This window comes from Mandrillus leucophaeus, unplaced genomic scaffold (genome assembly GCF_000951045.1).
Source record: "Mandrillus leucophaeus isolate KB7577 unplaced genomic scaffold, Mleu.le_1.0 Scaffold384, whole genome shotgun sequence".
Lineage (NCBI taxonomy): Eukaryota > Metazoa > Chordata > Mammalia > Primates > Cercopithecidae > Mandrillus > Mandrillus leucophaeus.
This window is the reverse complement of record NW_012104076.1, coordinates 2,718,248-2,740,926: the sequence shown is the minus strand read 5'-3', so window position 1 is coordinate 2,740,926 and position 22,679 is coordinate 2,718,248. Positions and strand designations below refer to the sequence as shown.

At 39.0% G+C, this 22,679-nt stretch overlaps 1 protein-coding gene across 2 annotated transcripts in view; it reads left to right on the top strand.

Annotated features, from left to right (window-relative positions):
* BNC2 (basonuclin 2) overlaps positions 1–22,679 on the top strand; it is a 412,566-nt gene that overhangs the window by 139,272 nt on the left and 250,615 nt on the right. Inside the window, exon 4 of one of the 2 annotated variants that reach the window (XM_011990862.1) lies at positions 7,664–7,747. The exons of the other annotated variant lie outside the window; for it this stretch is intronic. Coding sequence (XP_011846252.1) covers positions 7,664–7,747 — 84 coding nt within the window. The remainder of the gene's footprint in view (positions 1–7,663; positions 7,748–22,679) is intronic. 2 annotated transcript variants of the gene reach the window in all.

The window sequence follows — 22,679 nt, the reverse complement described above, 5'->3', positions numbered from 1 at the left end:
AAGCGATTCTTCTGCCTCAGCCTCCCAAGGTAGCTGGGATTACAGGCGCCTGCCACCATGCCTGACTAATTTTTGTATTTTTTTTTTTTTTTTCCGGAGACGGAGTCTCTCTCTGTCGCCCAGGCTGGAGTGCAGTGGCCGGATCTCAGCTCACTGCAAGCTCCGCCTCCCGGGTTCAGGTCATTCTCGTGCCTCAGCCTCCGGAGTAGCTGGGACTACAGGCGCCCGCCACCTCGCCCGGCTACGAGACGGGGTTTCACCGGGTTAGCCAGGATGATCTCAATCTCCTGACCTCGTGATCCGCCCGTCTCGGCCTCCCAAAGTGCTGGGATTAATTTTTGTATTTTTAGTAGAGATGGGGTTTCTCCATGTTGGACAGGCTAGTCTCTAACTCCTGACCTCAGGTAATCCACCCGCCTCGGCCCCCCAAAGTGCTGGAATTACAGGCATGAGCCACCACGCCCAGCACCCAGTGAAGTCTTTAACAGTAAGTCCCTCTGAGCCGAGAGCGATCTGTTGAGTCATTCTAAACACAGCATCACTCTAGGAAGCCTTCTGAAAGGTAGTTGAGTTGGCCCTTGGCCCCTAAGTGAGACAAGTAACTCTGTTTTTAGTTTCCCCAGTTGCTTATAATATTCCTTTGACCCTTGTGACTTGCTTTCCTTTCCCCTATATGGCTTCCGTGATGGTCTCAAAGTTCTCAGCCCTCATTGGATTGGTATGCCGTGGTGATGCTTTTGTGGGCTGGGGGCAAAGTAGCATTTACAGATACACTGTGTACCTACTGAATGCTTAGGTGCTTTACATGTGTTATCTCATTCAGCCTTGCCAACCCTGCACAATAAATGTAAGTATCCTCATTTTACAGATGCAGGAAACAAGGCTCTGAGATAAGTGAGCAAGTTTACAAGATATTGCAGTAGAGATTTAAACAGAGGTCTAATTGCAAAGCTAGAACTCTTTCAGTATTACCTGTCTTTGAGATAGCAGGAGTTGAGCGTTGAGGATAGAAAATAAGTTAACCTGGGTGTGGCATACTTCAAATTGCATTTAATGTCAATTGTCAGAGTTGACAATATATTTGCCCATAAACAACAACCTGGGGTGTTCAATTTCCAAAATAATGTATTACAAGAATGATTGGAAACCAATAGAAAATAATAGAGTTCTGTACCTTTTTTTCTTGAATATAAGAACCCTCTGGGTGCGGTGGCTCACGCCTGTAATCCCAGCACTTTGGGAGGCCAAGGTGGGCAGATCACTTTAGGTCAGGAGTTGGAGACCAACCTGGCCAACATGGAGAAACCCCATCTCTACTAAAAGTGCAAAAATTAGCCGGGCGTAGTGGCGGGCACCTGTAATCCCAGCTACTTGGGAGGCTGAGGCAGGAGAATCACTTGAACCCAGGAGGCAGAGGTTGCAGTGAACCGAGATCACGCCACTGCACTCCAGCCTAGGTGACACAGTGAGACTCCATCTTCAAAGAAAAATAAAAAGGCTGGGCACGGTGGCTCACGCCTATAATCCCAGCACTGTGGGAGGCTGAGGCAGGCAAATCACGAGGTCAGGAGATTGAGACCATCCTGGCTAACATGGTAAAGCCCCATCTCTACTAAAAGTACAAAAAATTAGCTGGGTGTGGTGGTGGGTGCCTGTAGTCCCTCCAGCTACTCGGGAGGCTGAGGCAGAAAAATCGCTTGAACCCAGGGGGCATAGCTTGCAATGAGCCACGATCGCGCCCCTGTGCTCTGGCCTGGGTGACAGAACGAGACTCTGTTTCAAAAAAAAAAAAAAAAAAAAAAAAAGAACCCATCCATGGATCTGGTACAAGTGACTTCATTCTCATTTTCTCCAATGCTAAAGTCCAGGTAAAACAAGAATTGCAGGAAGTACGTGAAATCTGTGCAATAGTAGGATGTTTTTCAAGTAAAGCACTAGCGAAGTCATTGAGAGAACTTTGTCTTAATTTCCCTTCTGTCCATTTTTATCAAATGTAGAGGGAGACCATAGTGATAGGTCTCAGTTTTCTCGTTTAGAAATAAAAGGAGTACAATGGAAATTTCTCCTCTTCCTTACTTGTCTCATGTGGGAATTAATAAATATTATGTGTAAAGTCCTTTGAGCACTCTGAAAGAAAGATTCTATGTAATTTTAGCATTATTCATGGTCCATTAGGCTCCTCAGGGTGTCACCAAGGAAGAGAGATTTTTGCCTTTTATCCCATATTTCACAGTATAAAAACAAGGTGTTTTTGTTGTTGTTTGTGACTGTGAAAATCTCCTGTAATTGTACCTGCAGAGGTTGCTCCTATCACAGAGCCCAGGGCACTGTTCTTTGGCAGCTCCCCCTGGAGCATCAGTTCCTGAGGAAGAGCAAGAGTGAAGCTTAGTGAAATAGCTCCTGGCGCCTATGAGGACATCGTACCTGCTCCACCCCAAACCCCGGCATCCCCCCACCTCCGTCATCTTCTGTGTCTCTCAAGCTGTTGCATAACAGAATCACATACTGATTGACTCTTTTCCGTTTTCTTTTATCTTATGCTGATCCTATAGTTCATTGCTCTGAGATAACTCCAGAGGAGATCTGTGTCTCTTTCAGGCACTGGCACCTGTCCTATCCAGTTCCTCTCCTATAAAATATCTCCCATCCTTATCATGTTCCTATTGCTACAACTCTGCCTCATCTGAGGACTGTATAACAATGAATGTATTTCTGGTCATTCCATATTTGAAAATGGATAAATACCGTGTTTTATTTATTTATTTATTTATTTATTTATTTATTTATTTATTTGAGACAGGGTTTCACTCTGTCACCCAGGCTGGATAAATGCTGTGTTGTTAGTATGTATATATGCATGTATGTATGCATGTATTTGAGACAGGGTTTCACTCTGTCACCCAGGCTGAAGTGTGGTAGCACACTCATAGCTCCTTTTAATTTTGAACTCTTGGGCTTAAGTAATCCTCCTAGGATTACAGGTGCATGTTACCACACCCAGCTAATTTTTCTTTTATTCTTACTTTTCTCCCTGTGTTGCCCAGGCTGGTCTAGAACTCCTGGTCTCCTGCCTTGGCCTCCCTAAGTGCCAGGATTACAGGTGTGATCCACCACATCCAGCTTGACACTGTTTTGATTTACTAGTTGCTTTCTGTTCAGGGAGCAGTGGGTTCCTTCTTCGGCCTTAGGTTCTATATTCTTGGTCCTTCTGAGTCTTAGCCTGGGGTCCTGTGGTAGAGAAAGTTCAGGCCCAGAATTTTGTCTTCTAGTTAAATTGTAGGCTGAAAAATGAAGGTAGAATTTAATTGCATACCCTGCCACGTAGCTCACCTTCCTGTGTTTCTGCTTTTGTATTCATTTATTTTGCAGCAGTGTGTTTAGCGTGCATCTTCATCTTTACAGCGTTGGGTAATTTGTTTATTTCTTTATCTGCTCTTTCTCACAGGGACTCCTGGTGAGCTTATTGTCAAATCTACTTCACTTAATGGTCTTCCTGAACTCTTTGTGTTATCGGAGTGATTTTTCCTCTTGCCGCTTGGCATTGTATAACCCCTGAAACTAGGCTGGAGTGCTGTTGGGTCTTCCCTTTGGCTTGGAATCGGGCAGTGCTTGTACCTAGCCATGTTGCTCAGGAGCCCTCTGATGGGGCTTTATTTCTGTTTATCTCTCTCCTTCTTTTTTTTTTTTTTTTTTAAACTTACGTTGTATATCATTCTTTTCCAAGGTCTTTGTCCCTTCAACACTGCCAGACTGAAGCCACCAAAACACATACACTTCAGAACTGATCTGGGCTTGGGGCCAGCTTGACTGAGGAGACGGGAGGTCACATGGAAGTTAGTTTGTTTATTTAGGCTGTGACTTTCATAGTGTCTATCAGGCAGATGCCTACCTGCATATTTAATATTTAAAAGTAAAATGGAAATTTCAAGTGGACCCTGGCTCTGCAGGAGGCATCCCTGACTATGAGCCCTTTTCTTCATAACATGATTCTTTTCTCAAGTTCCCATTTCTGTGCCTTTTTCTTTTCCCCTTTGTCCCGTTCCTACCACCCAGTTTTCATGGCCATTCATCTTCAGATATTTTCAACGGTAGCTCCCATTTACAACCTGGAGCTTTTTATGGCTTCTTTTCAGGAGTCTGGTCCCTAACAGGATTTTTTGTGTGTGATCTCAGTAAACAAAGAACGCGTGTATGTGTGTGCGTGTGGTGTGTGTGTGTAGGAAGCCTGCCATATTTCCTCTCTGCCCCACAGAAAATGTGTTTTCTGGAAGCCCTTTTGACACTGAAGTGAATGCCCACTGGCCCTCCCTTGTTGAATTCTCCTGAGGGGAGAGAGACAGGCCTTTATACTTGTTGTCCTATCTTTTGTTTCTGCTGATTATACACAAAGTAAGTTGTAAATAGCTCTCTCACACACCATGATTCCTTTGAGGTATGTATGTACAGGAGAGTAGATACATACTCAGCCTCCTCTTGCCCTGGGGATTTCAGAGGGTCCCTTTTAAGGCCTCTGACTTCCTGTTACAGCTCTAAGATAATGAAATTTACATCAGTTGTAGACAGTTATTCCATAATTAAACCTGTGGCATAATGTTTAGAAATATTAGCTGAACAGTTCACCTTTTTTTTGTTTTTAAGTTAAATGATTTTATTACTTTAAAAGCAACATATACAATCATACAAAAAGAATAAAAAGTTAAGTACCTGTCATCTTAATCACTGTGAGCACTTTGGAAAATCTTTGTAGAACTTTGTACTATATAGTATGTCTTAAAACAGGCACTAGATGCTAGGACAGAGGAAAAGTGGATAAAATGGAATTCCCCAAATCAGTTTAAAATTAAATAATGGTTAGGCACACCCCATATTTTATTATCCTAATTTACAATGGAGTGATAATAAGGAGTTAGACAATTGATACCTGATTTTTCTTCAGTCATTTTTTGATTGCTTATAGCTGGCTAACTTCGGAGGCTTCTAAATCAAAAGGTGGAATGAGATGTACTAAATTACAACTAATTAGGTTATCAACTTTTGTCTCTTTTGTATCTTCCTTAGTATGTTTTGAATTCAGGAAGAGAGATGGTTTGCCTCTCCGTGCTGAAACATTTCCCTAACTGATGATGCTGATTGTAGTGGATGGGGGAGAGTGTGGTATGTTTTTAGACTGTGAACCCTTCAGTGAACTTCGCAAACCAATTTTGATTTGAATCTCTAGTTCCTCATTTTTCAGAATATGGGAGTCCACTTTCAAAGATTCTTATGGGTATATTTTTCTGCTCAGAAATCCTAGCACTCTAAGTTTGAAAATGTACCCACTTCCTTACTAGTTCCTTTTTGTGATTATGATTGTTGAAACATACTGGTAGTTTGCCACCGTTTCCTCCCAACTTACTCACAGAACTTTATGTTTTCTCTTAGAAACGGTGTATTTCTAAGTGTCTCAAGTTGTAATTGCATGTAATTTTAGTTGTTTAACTTTCTCCTTCCCTCTTGAGAATGTTTATAAAGTGCATTCAGTGACTGTGAAGATAAAAAGAACTAGAAACTTAGTGTTTGTGACGTGGTCAAATAATCTTAAGGTAAGTAGGAATTTGTTTTGTGTATGTGAGATCGGATGAGGTTTACACTTAATTTGCAGTATATGGCTTACTGAATCTGCCTTTGTTAAGTCACATTGATTGAGGTTTTATAAGAAGGTTTTGGGGGGATTCATTTTGATTTGGAATCTTGTAAGGTTAATTTTTTTCTTTTCCCTTCTGTTGCTCCCTGGGGAGAATTACTGTTGCAGAACTCATTAGTGGCCCTCCATATGTCAACTGAGGGGTAGAATCAGCATTATTTCTATGTGTGACCCAACACAAATGCACAGTGTCCCCGTTCTTCTTGCTGCCCCATTTCTGTCTCATTCCTCAGTTAAGAGGATAAATTCCCTTTTTTGTTGCTTGTGTTGTCCTAGACCAAGGAGCAAGTAGTAGGTCTTGATTTCTGTTAGCACCTTTTTCCTTTGTTGTCTTCTTTGTAATTTCTTTCATATGAAACATCAACAAATACCTCTAGAATGGATGTCACTAAATGTAGTTATTACATTTTTTTTTTAATTAACTTCCTTGAAATGTATTCTCAACCTTTTTTTGCTTTCTCATTTCTTAAGTTGGAATCCAGGCTTTGCAACTTAATAACATGTGACTCTGAGCTAGTTATTTACCTACTCAAAGCCTCAGTTTTTTTGTTTGTCGACTGGAGATGCTCATACTCCGTAAGAGTGTTGAGAGGAAAATGAGGGTTAATCTACACGTAAGATGCCCACATAGTGACTGGCACATTGGCCTCCATGTGTGAAATTCTTGGGTAAAGAGTGGTTATAAACTTCAAAGACAGATGACACTCTGTCCATTTTACCTTATGAGCCTAGTAAAGAACAAAAGACTTGGAAAGAATGAGAGAACTGGACCTAAAAATGTTTGAAGCGTTGACTGAGTGTGGGTTTTTTTTTTTTTTTCCCAATGATATTCACTAGTGAACTTGCAAGGTGAGGTATACTGAACATTGTTTAAGTTTGAATGAGTGTACTGATTTTTGGGTGAAAAGAAAGAGGGAAGAACCTTCTAAGCTGACATGCATGGCTGAAAACTGATGTCTGAACAACGCGAATTGATTAGCACAGATGATTTTAATTGAGTTTTAAAAAAGTGAAACTAAACAAAACAGAGGAGTGCTTTGATAGGGAAAGAAGACAAAGGTGAGATGATGCTTAGTTGATGTGTTGAGTTTAGGGACATATAGACAGTTATGTGATTAGTGAGGGTAGTATAAGTCTGGAAATAATGAGGAACAGTTAGAAATTTTTAAAAAGCAGAAAACATGTTTAGGTGGAATCTAAAACCTTGTTTAATCTTAAAAAATCTGAAATGAAATAAGCAAGGGACAGTAGGCAGTATTTAAGGATGGTATTGACTAGTTATAATAGCTTAGTTTTGAAAAAGGGATCTTAGTGGCTTTCAGTGTAGAATTTTAAATATAAAGAAATGTTCATTAAGTTTTAACCTTGTTTTTTTATTATTAGGACAGATATATAAAACAAGGTTTTTAAACTTAAAGATAACATGTTTAAATGACTATTAATAATAAATATTGATAAATAGAAGTCTGCCTGTGCTAGCCTATACCAGGAACAGGAAAAATAAATTTGAATACATATTTTAAGAATGTAAAGGAACTTAAGCATTGTAGAATGTATTGTTTTAATTCCTACATAAGAAAACTAAAGGAAAGAGGAAAAGAAAAAATTTTTGTTACCAATGTGAAACAGAAACTATCTATTTTGGTCTTTTCCCCTTCCTGCATTTCCTTCCTTCTTTCCCCTTCCTCCTGTCTGTGGATATTTATTAGGTGCCTACTGTGTGCTGCATGCTGTGAATACAAGGAGAAACAAAATTTATGTTGCTTTTTTCTTCTTGAAATTTACCTTCTGGTAGTTAATAAACTTTGTTATATGGTGTTCACTATATATTTGACATACTAAGTGTCACATACATGTCAAGCCACGATGACCTGTTGTAGACCCGCAGTTGGGATTTCCTCTCTCAGCCTGGGTCAAGTGTGACTGTGCAGTTCTCAGCAGCCTTCATACACAACATCTAATGTGGCTGTATTCCCTCAGGTTCCATTGGCATGTACTGGCAGAGTGCTGGGGGCAGACTTCTGCCCAAACCTGGAGGAGCCAGGCCACAGGCTGGAAGTCCAGGTTGGAGTCTTAACTGTTTTCTCAGCTGGGGGTGGTGTGACAGAAACTGTGGTCCTGGAAAGCCATTTGGGTATATCAGTGCCATCAGGAAAAGACAACCATTGAGACAGGTGTGAAGAGGGACTACTGTAGTGTATGCACAGCCAAAGGTCCTTTTCAGGACGAGTTGTCTGTAACTGTAGATCGTTTGTTTGTTCTGTCAAGAAATATATACATACTGCAGTAAGTACATGGTCTCTGAAGGTTGACTACCTAGAGTTGACACAAGTTGCTGTGAGACCTTTGGCAAGTCACTTAATTTAAGTGAGCCTTAGTTTTCCCATCTGTAAGATGGAGATGTACCATACAAGGTGATTATGAGAATTTAAAGGACCTAACATATATTCAGCAGTTAGTACAGGACCTGCCACATAATAGGTACCCAGTAAATATTAGCTTTCACCTTCTAAGACTTTTATTATCGTGTGCTAAGGACTGTGCTAAGCACTTGGGGATATATGTGAGTAAGTCATGCTTCCTATAATATGGTCTCCTAGCTCAGGAGAACAGCAGCCATTCAACTGGGTGCTTATCAGAAAAGTAGGACTTAATGACAAATATCTTCTTCATGGATTGGAAGATATGTCTTGTGGTGTAGTAGGAGTATGTTAGCAAAGTGCTTTTTTTGGTGGAACTGTTGAATTGAAATTCAGTTCATTTTGTGTGGTCTTGAGACATTAGAAGTGGTTTGGTGTATTACAAATTAAAAATGTAAATATGACATTTTGGCTAAAGGCATGCCTCCATTTCCATGTACCTTATAATATTTAAGGAATGTGTGTGCCAATGCAAAGATGCAGGCTTAAGTTTCAACATGGATAGCATTCCCTAGCGTGAGGAAACTTATACTTTTTTTTTTTAGAACCTCCATTTGGCCTCATTTTCTAAATTTTCAGGCTTATAAGATGAGCATAGTGAGCTCAGTTTTAAAACATTTGTACTGATTTAGAACCACAAATGAGAAAAGAGAACCATTTAAAAAATGGACTTCTACACAGTGAGAATGAGGGTGGAAGTGGTGGTTGGAGGAGGTTTCAGTTTTTATGGTACCGAAGGGTATGCCATCTCTAGCACACCTGCTCTTGGCCTAGGGAAGACCACCTGAGCTCTGCTGTGCCCCAAACTGGTACTGTCTGGGTGGTGTATGGCTCTGATACAACAGAAAAGCAGGTGGGACACATATGAGACACGATCATGTATTTCCTAGTTCTAGAAAGCTAACAGCTTGTGTGTGACACGCAAATGCAGAGTGATGGAAGACTTTTTGTGGAGAGTAGTCTGATCCTTGACCTTTTTTGGGTAGGACGAGTGATGTTCTTCGAACACATCACCTGGAATGGTCTGTCATGGGTGATTGTTGGAAATCTGTTTTTAAACCTTGAGTTACAGTGAAAAGAAAAATGGGTTTTGCAGATGTGAGTGTGTGAGATAAAACTGGAAAAAAAAAACCTATTGAGTACATTGACATACTACGGGAGAAAATGTAGAAAATGTTATATTTACAAGTTAAAGTAACATTCTGGTTGTAGATAAACCAGATTGTGGGCTTGATAGTTCAGCAAGGACCTTGCAAAAAAAGACCAAGTTCCTGGGCAAAGTAATGAAAGTGATATTATTGGATTCCTCATTGCGGAACATCATTTTGCTGGACTGCGTGGACATACTGAATCTGTTAAAAGATGATCAACTATGGAGAGTTGGTCAAGTAGCTGGGACCCACTTGAAGCATTTATTCCTCTCTTCTTTTTCCTCTGCCTTCCTAAATATGACTTTTGCACATTTTAGAAATACCTAGTACATATCCATATTATGTCCGTCATAATAAACTTGATGCTTAATATACTTTTCACCAGCTATCTATTTCAGGAGTATTTTTTAGCTTAGACTGTTTTCATTCTTGCCATGGCATGTGTCCTCGTCGTTTTTAAATTTTTTCCTAGAGAATGAGCCATTTCTTATTGTTCAGCACAGCTTTATACTCTAGGGAACTCACTATAGGACTTGCCAGTCATCTCCTCCTCCTGCTTGTATCATAGGCTTTCCCCTAGGGCTAGGCATTATCATCACTAGAGGATTTGCTGTTTGGCCTCTTGATTCTGAGAATAACCTCCCATACACCTCAATTTAGGAGCAACGGTTTGTTTATATTCTTTCTTAGAAAGGATTTTTGTTTAGACATACAGCCCTCAAATCTGGTTTACTTTTATATTGTAGCTGACATAGGTTCTCATGACTGGTGGAGCCCCTTTCTGCTCTTTGCCTTCTTCCTTTTAAACCTTTACCTTTTATTCCTAAAATTTCAGATTTCTTAGCAGCTTTATTTTTCAATAATCCCAAGATCCCCTACTCTGTTATGAATGTATCTTTGGTTTTGAATGACTGTCATCCTTCAAGTCTGTGCCTGACTTGACTTTTGCAAGGGCATCTGCTGTGTTTTGTGTTAATATTGCTTGATTCAGAAAAATAACTGGAAATCAAGATTTTGATTCTCTAACTTTGTTTATTTTCCCCAGTGGCTTTTGAAGTGGATACTCCAGTTTGGGAGGTTAACTGACGAATAGTAGCAAATAATTACACTCTTATGCAATAATCTTCTAAGAAATGGTTATTCTAATTTAGAGTCTACTTAATTGCTGATATTTTACTTTTATCAGAGAAAAGTTACCCTGTTAGTTCAGTTGTGCCTCATGTGTTACGTTTTTACATTTAGCTCAGCACAGTTCTTTCCTTGGTTGGGAATTCAAGATGTGAGGTTTGACTCGGTATTTTTCAATGCTGAAGTGCTTAGAAAATTAGAGTAAATAATGAACCAGTATTTCGGTACTAGATTAGACACAATTTACTGTGATGTTTTATAAACCACAGACTTCTTTCTTCTGTGAATGCGTGAAGGATCACTTTTTTTCAGACATACTGGGGTGCAAGTGTAAATTTCCATAAAATTTAAATGAGGTGCTTCCTGTAATTAATGAACAATTGTGGCTGCTCTCTGGTCTGCATTGTAATTAACCGTGATCAGGCTTGTTTAGTGATGACACTGTTCCTGTAATAATTTGACAAGCTACTGTGAATTTGCCAGGTTATTAAACAACCTGCAGCATTCTCTTCTGGAATCACGGGGATGAGCTCGGCTGCTGCTGCTAGTTAAATGCAGCATAAGGGGGAACCAAAAGCTGCTCATCGAAGTCTGTCGATCACTATGAACAGATTTAAATTCCTGTGATGTTGGAGAAGTTAATTACTTTTGTATAGGGTGTCTTGAAAACTTTTTATTACATGATAAACCTACTGGGGCAAAGCTGGTCATGTTTATGAACTCACAATGAATCCAGCAAATTTTCTATATTTTTTAACACCAGTATGAACTAAACAAAATCTGAAGTTCCCCTTACCACCTTATTAAATAGGTATAACTTATTTTTTTGAAAAGGTTGTTTCCTTCACAGATATGTCCACAACATCCCCCCAAATATAAGTTCACTCTCTCTCTTTTTTTCCTGTTCCAAATAGATGACCTTGTGCTAAACAAAGTCGTGTTGCAGGTAGAGCAGTCTAAGTGGACCAGTAGCCTTATATCCTTGGTCACCAGTGTACCGGTCCCCCAACCCCCTCTTTCAGGTTAAGATCTGTTCAAAACGTTACTGTCTAGTTACTGTGGTGTCTTTCATTCAGATTCTGTTTATTGACTAAACCACAAGGATTCCTGCCCAAAGTACCAGGCGGTCTATGCTTGACTGATTTTGATTTTCTAACATCAGCCCTGGGGTTTATTTGAAAAATGTACATACACTGCAGCTTTAACAAGTCAAGTGACTGCATGTTTTTGACCATGGAGTAGAGTATATCTGAAGATCATTAAATTTAGTGGGGGAAGGGAGGGGTAGAGAATAAGTGTAGTAGTCATTGTACCATTGCAGAGTGAGTGAGTGTGTGTGTGTGTGTTTGTGTGTGTGTGACACATGGTTTTTGTCTTTTCATCTTCTCCAAGAGCCAGAAAGTTTCCTGCAGTTCTCTTTCCAGCTATTGACAAATGATTGCCAGATGTGAGATCTTTGCAGTGCTCTTTCCCTCAGCAAACCTGCAGCGATGGGATATTTGATTCTCCCTTGCCCATTTCATCTCCTTTCCACATCTGCCAGGGACACACAAGCAATACATCCCTACATGAGAGTTTAAAGTTTATTCAGCTCCTTTTTCCCCTCTGATAAAATGTTTGGAGACAACAGAATGAGGTCCATATGACTCTCTCCTGACTTCACCGTGTGAAATTAATTGTTTATTTTACTTATCTACCTCTCAGTAATTGAAGTATTTCATTTTAGTTTCGGTCCATGGAAAATTTGACGTAACTCTGGGAGTGCTAAGAGTTTCCTATTGTCTGCTTGCTGCAAGTATGCCACCATCTCAGCTTCCCTTCGAGTGCCTCAATTCTGATAAAAACTAGACTGTTTCATAGGACTACCCAGTAAAGTAATTTTAATCAACAGCTGTCAAAATATTAAGTATGGAGTGTCTGGTAAAATTCAGTAGTCATTTAGAATTGAAAAAGCCACCTAAGAGGGAGAAAATTCAACTTGTTGGGTTTGATTGGTTTACTCTGTGTTTGTATCCATTGTCAAAATTCATATGGATGAGGCTCTAGTTTTAATCACACACAAGTAGCTTAAAAAGAGAAAGTACACTGAGTTTTGGAGGAATCTGAAGTTAGCCTGTGTAGGCCACACACATAATCACTAACATGCACAGAAGCCTTTTGCATCTGCTTGGAATCTGTATTGATACTGAATTTTTTTTTCTCATCTCAGTTTGAAAATATTTTCCAAAATGCCCTTATAGCTCATGTTCATACTATAGGGTGGGCTGACACAGGTGGCCTGTCTGTTTTCCTATTACACTTTTTGGCAAACGGAAAGGCCCCTTATTCCCTGAATAAGATCAACTTTTTTTTTTTAAACATTTAAAAAATAATCCATAAAATGTCTGCCACATGTTCTCTAGTTTATGGAAATGTTTTCTAAATTAGACTTGTGGAATTGGATTCTTATTGTGAAAGTATTAGTGTGTTTACTATTTCTGCTACCTTCTTAGCTGCCTGCGATTATGTGAATTTAGATTTTTATATGAAATTTGAATGAGGAATATAATTATTATTTCTGAATTCCTGCACTGAGAAAAACTTTTTTCTTATTAAAGGAGGTAAATGATTATACCCACATCAGAATCAACATAGAAAAAGTGTGAAGTCTGTTTTTCAATATTTTCTTTAAAAAATTAACAAAACAATAATGACAAACAAACCTAACAAGAACAACAACAAAAGCCCCTGAAAAGATTAAATCCTCCTAAACCGAAGTAAATGGCGGAAAACCATTTACCACAAGTTGCCAAAATGTTGTATGTTTCTATTGGAAGTTTTTACCGAGTAGTATAGAAGATAATCACAGCCGAACACGAGGACAGTGATTTCAAACTGTTTACCCTTAAAAACAAGATGAAGATCATGACGGAGGGGTTAAGTTTAAAAAACACTCCCCCTATGCAAAACAAAATTACTAAGAACCAAACAGATCCCTGTGGAAAAGTTTATATGATTATTGTTCTGACTTTCCCTGAGGACTGACGCCATGGTAGGCACTCAGTGGATGCCAGTGGTGGAAGGTGGAGGCAAAGAGCCCTTTCATAAAACAACAAGGTTAGGAACTCCTCTGGCAGGAGCCAAGTTCCTCCGAGTTTAGATCACTTCACATAATTTGCCCTCGCTAATGCATTTGCTGGTTTCTCATGCCTTCCTGCCTTTTCCTCTCCATGGTTACTCTGGGAGACAGAGAGGTGCTAAGCAATGGAGGTGTCATCCGGCCCGCGCACCTAGGGAACGTCCTTCAGAGGACGACTTGTCACCAGCCGTCAAAGAAGAGAGTGGCTTTGTGGTCTCTGAACATCTGGCAGCGCTGCACAGGAAGCTGAGGGGGTGTCATTAATTGTGATGAAATAATTTAAACCATCAGGAATAAATGAGGCTGTTAAGCTAAGTTCAGATTCCATTTGCCATGCACATGTGTCTAGCAGCCTGTGTGCAGTTAAAAAAAATTGAATTATATTAGCTCATGAGTAGAAGTGAAACAGATACTGTAAATGAAACAAGTTGCTGTATAGTGATGACATCGTGTTGAACCATTTCACAGAGTTACAGTTTGTAGGATCAGTATATCAAAAGCGGTATATTATTTAATGAATTTTTATATAAAACATTCTTACGGTATTGAATATAGTAAGGACCAGTGGTTTATGGGTATGTAGGGAGGATGTGTAGGTAGATGGGTGGAAAGAAGCAAGCCACCAGGTAAAGGTGCAGTGGGGTGGGTGGGAGGTGCTTTGCCAGGCTGAATTGAGGCACAGTGTACCTTTCTATAGAGTCTGGCTGTGATTGCAATATTAGGTGCCCTTGCTCTGCATACATAGTGCAGCTTGGAGGACAATTTCTCTCTGATGACCAACTATGAATGTTCCTTTGAGAGCTTCTGACACTTTGGGCACATCCCTGTTGTTTTCTTGCTATTAAAAACAACCATCTTGGGCGATAGAAGATTACTGCTCAAGCAAGGGAATATATTTATAAGGCTTTGCACAATCAGTGAACACTGATTTTGATTGTAATTTTCAGGCACTATGGAAGGAGACATCCCCAAGTCCTTTACAAAGGAAAGACTGTCGGGTTTCGAATGTCAGGACAACTCTGAGGTTTTGTGCACTAAACGGAGCAATGGTGTGTAGGTTCCAAAGTATATTTGTAAAATAAAAGCCATTCCTTTACACACAAGTGGAGCTTTCAGACTTGAACTTTTATGTAAAAATAATCATGGAAATTTGAAAAAAAAAAAAAAAAGAGAGACCGTTACTGTTTAGGTACAGAAAGAATTTTTAAAAAATTACTGGAGAGGTAATCCCTCTGTCAGAAAACAGATACATGGCCAGGCGCGGTGGCTCACGCCTGTAATCCCAGCACTTTGGGAGGTGGGCAGATTGCCTGAGCTCAGGAGCTCGAGACCACCCTCGGCAACATGGTGAAACCCTGTCTCTAATTAAAAAAAAAAATACAGAAAATTAGCTGGGCATAGTGGCACGTGCCTGTAATCCCATCTACTTGGGAGACTAAGGCACGAGAATTGGGAGGTGGAGGCTGCAGTGAGCCAAGATTGCACCACTGCACTCCAGCCTGGGCGACAGAGCAACACTCTGTCTCAAAAATAAAAAAAAAAAAAGAAAAAAAGAAAGAAAACAGATACAAGTGATGGTCTGGAACTTGGGCAAGCTTTGGACAAGAGTTGTTTTGCTAAAAATATTTTATCTCCCTTTGCCCCTTCATCCCTCCCTTACCTTATTGCCTGCCTTTTTCACTGTCACGTGCTGCCTTTTTTCATCCTCCTGTCTCTCCCTTTTCTCTTTTCCTTTCCATTATTCTCGCTTTTATTTTGCATCCTCTTTTTTTTTGTTACAATTGATTCTCATCCTCTACCCTCACAGAAAGTGAACTGCAATTCCATTTTCATTTATAATGTTGGTTTTCCTGCTGCTAGTTCAAAGATTGATATCTACAATTAGTTAGTTTGTAAAATTATAAAATTTAGGTTACATTTTTGCGTAAAGTTGTGTGACCATTGGTGAATTTTTTAAAAGAAAGTAATTGAACCTTCATTAAGCTTTTTAAAAGAAAAGCAGAATACTCATTGAGTTATCCTCCTCCATGGACCTGAATGAAATTGTTGTTGGTGAAAGTCAACTAGAAGTTTGTGGCTCTGGGTTACCCTCTCGCTTCTTACTCTGGACACAGGAGGAGGACATTCCGGTTGAAACACTTGTGTTTCCTCTAACTTTAGACATGTTTGAAGTTGAATAGAATGACCAGTAGTCAGGATGTTGCTACTCTGTGTGTGTGTGTGTGTGTGTGTGTGTGTGTGTGTCTGTGTCTGTGTGTGTATGTGTTTGAGACAAAGTCTAGCTTTGTCGCCCAGGCTGGAGTGCAGTGGCACGATCTTGGCTCACTGCAACCTCTACCTCCCAGGTTCAAGCGATTCTCCTGCCTCAGTCTCCCGAGTAGCTGGGACTATGGGCATGCACCACCACGCCCAGTTAATTTTTGTATTTTTAGTAGAGACGGGGTTTCACAATGTTGGCTGGGCTGGTCTCGAACTCTTGATCTCAAGTAATCTGCCAGCCTCAGCCACCCAAAGTGCTGGGATTATAGGTGTGAGCCAACGTGCCTGGCCATGTGTGTTTTTATCTTTAAATTTTATTTTAATTGATGGATAGTATAGAAAGATGAGTTCTTCAGCCTATCTCTTGGCACTGTTGGACAGACTGAAGGAGATTGTGCCTGTGTATTAGCTTTCGGCTAGTAGTGAATACATTGTTGTTACTGTGTAAATTACTTTTACTAGCTTCTGGTGGCCAAGCAGATAAAAATTAGAATTTTTTTCTGAAATTTTCACATATCTTGAAAAATTAAATATTTTTCACCTAAAAACATTTTTATAATTTTTCCCTAGAATAAAGAATCTAAAGTGAACACAGGACATTTTTTAACAAGATAACTATGTTTTTCTTTCTGTCTTTCTTAATTCGCATTCTGTAATACATTTGTTTCTCAAACAAATAAGAAAATGATAATATATTCAACAATGACTTGTGCTTTCTTTCAGAAGTGTGTTAGTAAATATTTACAGGGAAAAAAACAGTTTCATGAACTTGCTTTTTTTTTCTCCTCCCTTGTTCTTACTTCGGTGTGGTGTGAACTGGATGCCCCTACATATTTTCGAGACTTTATTCTGCTGCTGCTGTTAACTTAGCATCTAGTTAGGCAGCATTAAATTTATGAGTTCCTGTGTCTCAGGTTCTGTATTTCACATACATTGTGGATTAAGTAAACTTTGGTCGAATGGCCTGAGAACTTAACTACATTTCTGCATTCTTTCTCAATACCAATATTTCTGTGAGAGATTTTGGACAACCGACTTAACATAAGTTGTTCATGTTGGCAACTGCCAGTATTAATGTAAGAAGTATTAAATAAGATGCTTATGTTTATGTACGTTCCTAAGCCATAGCAGCTTCATAGAAGAAGGAAAAAATAGAGAAAAACAAAATATTTTAATTCTTGGCTTAAATAGAATTATGCATTTGTGTTTGGGTGTGTGCCTATGCATGGATTTGGTATGTACATACACACATGTCATATATATGTATATATCCATATTTTTATATGTTTATAAGAATAGCTAGTGATACTCTGTTCAAATATTTTGTTGGAGTTAGTCATAATTAATAATTTAAGAGCACACATTCCCCCCTACATGTACACAAAAGAAAAAGAAAAATTCTTTTGTTTGAGTAGATAATGGAAGCTCAATTTGTGTTTTCAATTCCTTAGGATCAGTATTTTTTCATATGTTTTTGAAATTAAAAGCTGGAATTGATTGATTGAGACAGAGTCTCACTTTGTCGCCCAGGCTGGAGCGCAGTGGCGCAATCTCAGCTCGCTGCAACCTCTGCCTCCTGGGTTCAAGTGATTCTCCTGCCTCAGCCTCCTGAGTAAGTAGCTGGGATTACAGGTGTGTGCTACCACACCCAGCTAATTTTTGTATTTTAAAATACAAAATTTCACATGGATAACTGAGATTCACCACTTTGGCCAGACTGGTCTCAAACTCCTGACCTCAAGTGATTGACCTGTCTCAGCTTCCCTAAGTGCTGGGATTACAGCCCGGCCAAAGCTGGAAATTACTTCAGTTATGTAACCTAGTATCTTTACAGATTTGGAAACTGAGGCAGAGAACTTTTAAGACTTAACTAAAATCACGTAGTTAGTAACACACTCTTCATTGCTAATGTGTCAGTCTTTAAGATGCTATTTGCTAGGTTTTATTCCTTTAGAGTTTAACAAGTATTATATAACAGTATTCTGAATTTTTTCTTTTCATCGAAAATTAGGCCAGGCATGGTGGCTCATGCCTTTAATCCCCGCATTTTGGAAGGTGGCGAGGTGGGCAGATCACTTGAGCCCAGGAGTTCAAGAGCAGCGTGGGCAACATGGCAAAAGGCTGGTTCTACTAAAAATAAAAATACAAAAATTAGCTGGGTGTGGTGACATGTGCTTGTAGTCGCAGCTATTCTGAAGGCTGAGGCGGGAGGATCACTTGAGACCAGAGGCAGAGGTTGTGGTGAGTCGATATCACAGTACCACACCACTGAACTCCAGCCTGGGTGACACAGTGAGACTTAAAAAAATAAAAAAATTAAAAAATTAACTCTTTACTCCTTGTTTTGTATAATCCAAGGGGACATAAATAAAGGATGTAAGTATCAGTTAGACCTCAGTAAAGGTGGGGAAAAGGTGAAGAAACATGCGAGGAGGAGGCTACATTTTTAGGCACTGTAGTAGTTGTCTTGGCAGGTTTCCCTATGAAAATAGCAGATCTTCCTGCACCGTGTGTGAAATGTGCTAACTTGATGCTAAGAAATGGAATATTGTGGTCTTGCTTTTATTTTTTCCCTTCTACTTTTCTAGTGTCAGGTAGTTTAGAATTTAGGTGTTGTTCAAATGCTGATTCTTAAACTTTTAAGTATCAGAAATATTCCCATCTAATAATCTGTTTCAAAACTGCCATTATAGACAACTGAATAATGGAATTGCCCAAGAACATACAAGTGTAAATCTTTAATGTTCATCGAGTGCCAGTGGAGAGCTTCAAGGAGCATATACACAGACCAACTCCCCTTGAAATCAATGTTATATAAACCATCTTTAAGTGCCTTTTTGGGTATGGTACTGTGTTTGCATCTTAAAAGAAGTGAGCTAAATAGATAGGGTCTTTGCCCTCTAGGAGTTTATAATCAAAAACAGATAATATAACTGACATCTGTTATTGTATTAAAGTCCTACAAGTAAACATCAATTAGATCCAGAAATAAACTTTTGATATCAAAGACAAGTAAAATACTTTTTGCTTGCCTGATTAAATAAGTAAACACACATCTTCATCCCTACACTTGAGACTCTCCATGAGAATTGTATAATGACTAAACTAAAATAATCATGACACCAGGATACTCCTTTAGATCGTTATTTTTTTTAGGGATTTTAAAAGAGTGCTGGCATTAATGAGATGTCACTGATGGTGTATTATAAGTGGGTCTGGATTCAGAGATATTTTTGTCTTTCTGGCTAGGAAATTGGGATGAGATTAATTTTCCTCCATCTCTGGAATTTCTTTATTTCTAACTATTCAATGGTAGTACTTGGTGTTGTAAACCAGCATTCTAGAGGACAGTTTAAAAATGTTATCCAGACCCTCACCGTGATTAGAAATCATATTTTTAAAAAATTAACTGTCCCCTAAGCCTCTGGGAACTGCATTAAAACAAAGATGAGGATATAAAATTGATGCTGTAATGAGATTAACTTATATATCTAAAAGGCTTTGAGTGGAATATTAGTCCGAAAAGGCAGGTTCAGAACTTTGGAATGAACAGTTCTAGTTGTACGTTTGAGTAAAGCTATACCAACTAAAATTAAATGTAAAATGTTGGCAAGAGAGATAGGTATTGAGTTTGATAAAATATTTTCTTTCTGCATGCTTTAATTTTAGTGCAAGGTATTATAACAGTCACTTCATTTTTTAAGTGTAGGGGAACTAAAACAGCAACATTGGGGAGACTAAACATGAACCCATCTCAAAGTTCAACACATTAAAAAAATGGCTGGCTGTCCCTACTGCAGTGTAGGTGTCTGGCTGTGTAAATTAAAGCATGTGGATGCAGAAATTAATTAGAACAGTCAAAGATATAAATCAGACTTATTTGGTACACTGATGAAATGAGCATTGTTTATAAGATTATCTTGTTATTTAATCTCTTCTGTATAAACCTGGCTGGTTAGCCTTATGAAGTAATAATACAATTAATGTGATGTGATGAAGGTATACTTTTGCTCAGTACAGGCCTGATCCTGCAGATCTTTCTAGACTGGGACTTGTGTATATAGAAGACCATAAGAACTGGAAATTTTAATTAGCAAGAATGCCTCCACCTCTCAGTTGTGGGTTTTTTTTTTTTTTTTAATCTCAGAATGTTCCCTGGGATTTTTATTCTTTTTGAACCATTCATCTACTCACTCCGGAAGAATGAACTGCTTTCAGATGTTATTTTCTCAAAACTGTGCAAAGTTCATTATAAGAGCTACCTGCTGTCCTCCAGCTATATTGTGCTATGCTACTGGGTCTCAAATAAAGAGAAAGTTTTACTTATAAATGAAGCCATTAGGAATTTCTTGAATAAACATATCTTTGATATGCGAAGAAATTTTGTTTATAATTAGTCATATAAGTCTATGTATATAATACATGCAAGCATCATTCGTTATCTTTTATATGAGAATGCACTCCCGTCACCTAAAGAGCAGAAAACAGATACACTAAAATAAAACAAAATAAAAAAACCCCCAAAAATCTAAACAGGGATTCCAGCTTGTAGGAAAATTGTCAGTGTCATTATTTACTGTTTAATTCAGAACTTTTGGTTAATGTTGTTTACCCTGCTTTCTTTCCCTGTCTGTATTCCGTTGACTCCGTGAAGCTGGTTTCTTTATGTCCCCAAATGAGAACTTTGTTTTTGGAAAGTAAAAGATGTAGATTTTATTCACCTTGCTCTTAGATAGATTCACTACTCCATGATGTTCTCTTATTTAACAGAATTTGGTGACAGTGTCCAATAACGTAACTAATAAATTGTGGGAAAAAAATTGTCACATGTAATCTCTCTTGTAAAACCTTTTATGAATGGAGCCTGATGGCTGAAGTTTGTTTTTCCTACTTAATCTCATAAAGAGAATGGATTTAGAATAATGTTCTTTTAGGATTAGGCATAGGGTAATTAGGAGTGTGATATGATAAAATTATAATTGTGATTTCATTTTGTCCTGAACAATTAGGATTTTTTGCTCTGGATTGGTCTATAGTTGATGTTAAACATTTTCAATGTGACCTGTCAGATATTTGGATGTATTATTTTAAAGATCTTTTGTCTCATCTTCATAGGAGTGCCCCAGATCTCCCTGTTTCACCTGTGATTATCTATGATGCCATAGCAACACCCCTGGCTGTTAGCAGAGTATGTATTATTTCTGTGGTTTTGTGAATCAGTAACCACTAAAAGATTTGTGACCAATCACCCATGAATGATTTGTTCAGAGTTTGCTTAATGAGAGAAACTGTGGCGTAAGACAGCCTCACAATGTATGTACAGATATATTTTCACTGTTACACTTGGCTCCGTTCTAGATTATGCAACTTGGATTTTCAGTCATTGTTGAGCTATGTAGATATATTTGATGGAGTTTGGGTCTGTTTTCTGTAAGCCTTTCAGAACAGTACTTGTCAAACCAGTATTAAAACTGGGATCTGCTGACTGGAGCTCAGGCATATGGTGAAACAAGATGCCTTCTGGGTTGAAGATGTGACTAACGGTGGGCCAACTGCTCTCCTTTACTTGCCGACCAGAGCCTGCTTCTCAAATCTAATGGGAGGCAGGCTTCAATGAGCTGAGTAAACAGTATGAGCTCCATGTCCAGTTTCTATTTTGGAAGTAATGCATAGGACCAGAGCTGATAGAGTCTAATTTTCTGTCAAACAGAACCCCTGGTGGTAAAGGTAAAGGCTTATTTGGGGTAAAGGCACTGTACAGAGATTCTCTCCTGAGTTTCGCTTTTCCCTGGGCTACCTGTTCTTTTGGATGTGAAAGGCTAGATGTGTTCTCCAGCCTTTCTGCTCCCTAGTTCTTTTCGTTTTCCACTTATCCTTTCCTTTTTGCTGTTATTTCAGTGCTTCACCTTTTCCTTCATTTTGATACAATCACATATTATTTTATCCATACATTTTAGGATGTCTTTTAGGAGGAGCTGATATAATGTGGGCTCTTCTGTAAACAGTTGAGACAGTGACTTGCATGAAGGCATTTTGTTTAGGGAGGATCCTAGAGTAGAAATGAAGGACCAGGGAAAACCAACACAAAGATGAATCACTGAGATGATCAGTGCCCCATTGGCTCTCATTTCCATTGATCCGTATGGCCATCTGAGCATGAACTTCCCACACTTTTGGCTTGTGCATGTGCATCTTCAAGTTGTCAGGAAGCATGACTCAGGTGGGGCAAGCTCAGGGGAAGGTGCTAATTAGCCATCAACGGGGGAAGTTGGTTCATACGGCTAGAACAAGAGACGGCTAGAACAAGAGACGTGACAGAGAGGATTTTTAAGTAGTCCAAGGAACCCATACATGGTTTTTGGTTTTGCTCTAAAAGCATAGAGAGCTCTGGAGTATTTGATGTCCTGAGTTTCTCTTTTTTTGCATTTGTTGTAGTATACTTCTCAGGTGAGTTCAGGTATACCTTTACCATCACTTTGTTATTTGAAGGGATTGTTTGCATTTCCTTCAATAATTTTGTCTTACCTCTTGGAACATTTGGTTGTTCACCATTAGGACCAGAATGATCTAGAATAGGCAGTGCATTTCCCTTTTATTGACACAAGTCTACTGCTTTATCCACACTAAAACATAAAACATTTATATCCTATGTCCTTGATTTTGGAGTGGGACAAAGTTGTCAGCTATTCAGCCACTCTTAACATTCTTCTTAAATTGGCTGGATACAATGGCTCATGCTGGTAATCCCAGCACTTTGGGAGGCAGAGGTGGGAAGATGACTTGAGCCCAGAAGTTCAAGGTAACAGTGAACTATGATTGTGCTCTGCATTCCAGCCTGGGCAACAGAGCGAGACCTTGTCTCTAATATATTTTACTTATATTTATATACTATATATATTCTAAATTGAGTTATTTAGCAA